The 2,877-nt window shown below is 55.6% G+C and overlaps 1 protein-coding gene across 1 annotated transcript; it reads right to left on the reverse strand.

Annotated features, from left to right (window-relative positions):
- Window positions 1-49: 49 nt before the first annotated feature.
- On the reverse strand, window positions 50-1,589 carry H310_05149 (hypothetical protein; the record flags this gene model as incomplete). The annotated part of the gene is made up of 2 exons (XM_008869790.1): window positions 50-83; window positions 136-1,589. 2 exons carry the CDS (start codon window positions 1,587-1,589, stop codon window positions 50-52), a joined length of 1,488 nt encoding a protein of 495 aa, XP_008868012.1.
- Between the last annotated feature and the right edge of the window lie 1,288 nt (window positions 1,590-2,877).

Below are 2,877 nucleotides of genomic sequence, written 5' to 3' on the forward strand. Positions count from 1 at the left end.
TATTGGGACGGGCGAGGGCGGTAGAACGTGCAAGTTTTCCCTGCATACGTCACACCGGCGCAATTCCGCTTGGATATGCACGCCTTGACGCAGTCAGCGTTGGTGTTGACGTTGGTTAAGACTGCGCTGATGTACGCTGGATCGGAATCTTGGGGAAACACGATGGCTTGGTCAGCGGCCGTGACCATTTGCAGCGACGTCGCTCGCGTGTACATGTGCACATAACAATACATGTGGTCGTTCCAGTACGTGAAGAAGTTTTGTTGATGATTGGACGCCATGGCGGCGCATTCGCCGGAGGACGTCACGTTGATGTACACGTTCAAGTTCAGCACGGACTCGAACAAAGGGATGTGCACCGGGCCGGACGCGTGCGAGAAGTTCCGCGCGCGGTTGGCCATCTCGAACGCTTCAACTTGCGCATTCACAGCCGTCATGGTGGTCATGTCGATCCACTGCGCACCCGAAATGAAATTGAATGCGGTTGGGGACAACGAATTGGCCGCGTACAGCCCGGACGTGACGTTCGAAGTCCGGTTGATCGGGGGGTCGTAAGGTAGCACGCCCGCACGAGCGCCACTAAATCTGGACTTCCGCCCCTTTTTGTTCTTGAGCAAGCACATACCGCCGTCGACGGGGATCCAAACGTACAGCGTGCAACCCAACGTGTCTTCGCAGTCGCCGCAGCAATCTCTGAAGTCGGACCGATACGTCGACAGGATGTCGTTGCCACGGTAGTCGACGTCGTACTCGACGACGGGGCAAGCAGGCGGTGTGGGGACAGGAGCTGGCTTCATTGGGTACGATGCAATGGCACCGGGATAATGCGTCGGGGTTCCTTTGGCAGATTTAAGCATACACGTGCCAATGTTGCCTCGAAGCATCCACACGAACGCCTTGCACCCCGATGTGACCGAGCACGTGGCGCAGCAGAGGGCGGCAGTGTTGCGCTCGAGGACGACCAAGTTGTTGCCGGGGAGGTCAATATCGTAGAACATGTTTGAGCATTGACGAGGGGGAGGCGTGGGCTCTAAGGTGACCGTAGCGGCGGCTAGCGTTGAATTTGGGAGGGCTACGACAGGAGTAGGAGCAGATGTGGTTTGTGCAGGAGGGGGTGTCAGACTTGAAGATGGGAGTGGCGTCCAAGCAGATGTGGGGGTTGGCGCGGAAGTCGAGACAAGGGGGGCAGCAGGCGCTGCCTTGTGGCCAGGTTCCGATCTGACGTCGTGGCCTCCGGCATTCCCCGGCGTATTGGTGGCGTCACCAGCCGTCCCGCACAGAGGCTTCTCCAACCGAGCTACTAGTTTGGCGGACCGTGACCCCGCTCGAAACGATTGTTTCAACGACGAGCTCTTGAGATGACACGTGCCATTCATGGACGTGCTGTGCTGTTCCCACGTGAACGCAGTGCATGTCGGGGTGTCGTCGCAGTCGGCGCAGCACCCTTCCATGGAGCTTTGGCTGGTTTGCATGATATCGAAGTCGTCGTACGTCGTGTCCTCTTCAATTCCCGAGCACGTCGGTGCCGTCGCGACGGGGGCTACGAGCAGCGATGCCACCACCGCAGCTAACAGGACCAGCCTCGGCATGTAGCTTCAAGACGACGCGGCAATTTGTACAATGGGGTTGATGTCCGTCGGCCGGCTCAGCACCCACACACCAGGTCGGTATCGTAAGAACTGTTGTTTGCCAGGCGTAGGCCATCTTACGTAGCTCACGTGGAGCAACTACTTGCACCCAAACAATATTGCGAAAGCTTGACCAACCAAGCACACTGATCGCTGAGACAACCGGGGTCCCTGCGACCTTGCTCAGATCAGGTACGCGCCAGCACCAACCCGCCTGCCCGATTCGGGACACTTACCGCTAAGGGATCGCGCGACCGTCGATTCGTGATCCCGTCGCAAGTGGTGCGATAACATTGAAGCATCTATCATGTCTCTCGCCGTGAAAGCAGAAGACGGGCCGTGCCGCTCCTTTGCTATATCACCATGTGCGACTTGGCCATCTCGATCTTGGACCATGTCTACGCTTCCAACAAACCACTGGGGTGGAGAAATAAATGCTCATGCATTTCATATTCAATTCATGAATTTCACAATGCAAAAGGATCGCGCCGATTTAAGAGGTTATACTGCATGTCGTGTAGGCGAGAATGCAAACAGCAAGGGAGGTGGCATTCGCTCTGTCAATGGGGTATGAGTATCTCATTTTCCACTTGATATCACGACATGGCGATGCGCCAACACATGTCTCTGGGAGGAATCCAACTCGTGCTTCGTTTGAGGTGATGCTAGTGCAGAAACTACGTCCAAGGGGCCGCGGGTTGCCGCCAAGTCCATCGCGACTGTGGAGCAACTCTTGTGCATATACTCTATCACGTCCTGGCTGCCGTGAGCGGCGGCGTTGCCCATCGCAGCCAGCGTCCGTCCTGCAGCGTTGTGCTCATTTAGGAATAAAACTTTATTCCTAAATGTTCAGTCATCCCCTAGACGTGGCGACGTTCACGGCTTTAACGAGGGTTCGCCTGAATCAGCAGCGCGTGTGTGGGCGACACGTTGTCGAATGTACACGAGTGCGTCGAGATGGCCGGACCGACCAGAAGACATGGTCGACTTCATGAGATTTTCATTTTCATCGATACACAGTACAGTAGTTGGATTTGATAAAATTTCTGTTTTTTCATTGAATTTCAACCAACTAAATGCAGCGGAACCTCTGGCGGACGCTTTCCCTTGGTAATACACGGTTGTTCCCCAGGTAGTAGACGAGGCATGTGGAGTTTTACTACCATCTGTAACGTGAGGAATTGTCGACCCACCCATGCCTTCAATGTGGTCAGTCCTGAAGTCAAGCGCAGGGATGTGGTCAGTCGGG

Source organism: Aphanomyces invadans, assembly GCF_000520115.1.
Source record: "Aphanomyces invadans strain NJM9701 unplaced genomic scaffold supercont1.8, whole genome shotgun sequence".
Lineage (NCBI taxonomy): Eukaryota > Oomycota > Saprolegniomycetes > Saprolegniales > Verrucalvaceae > Aphanomyces > Aphanomyces invadans.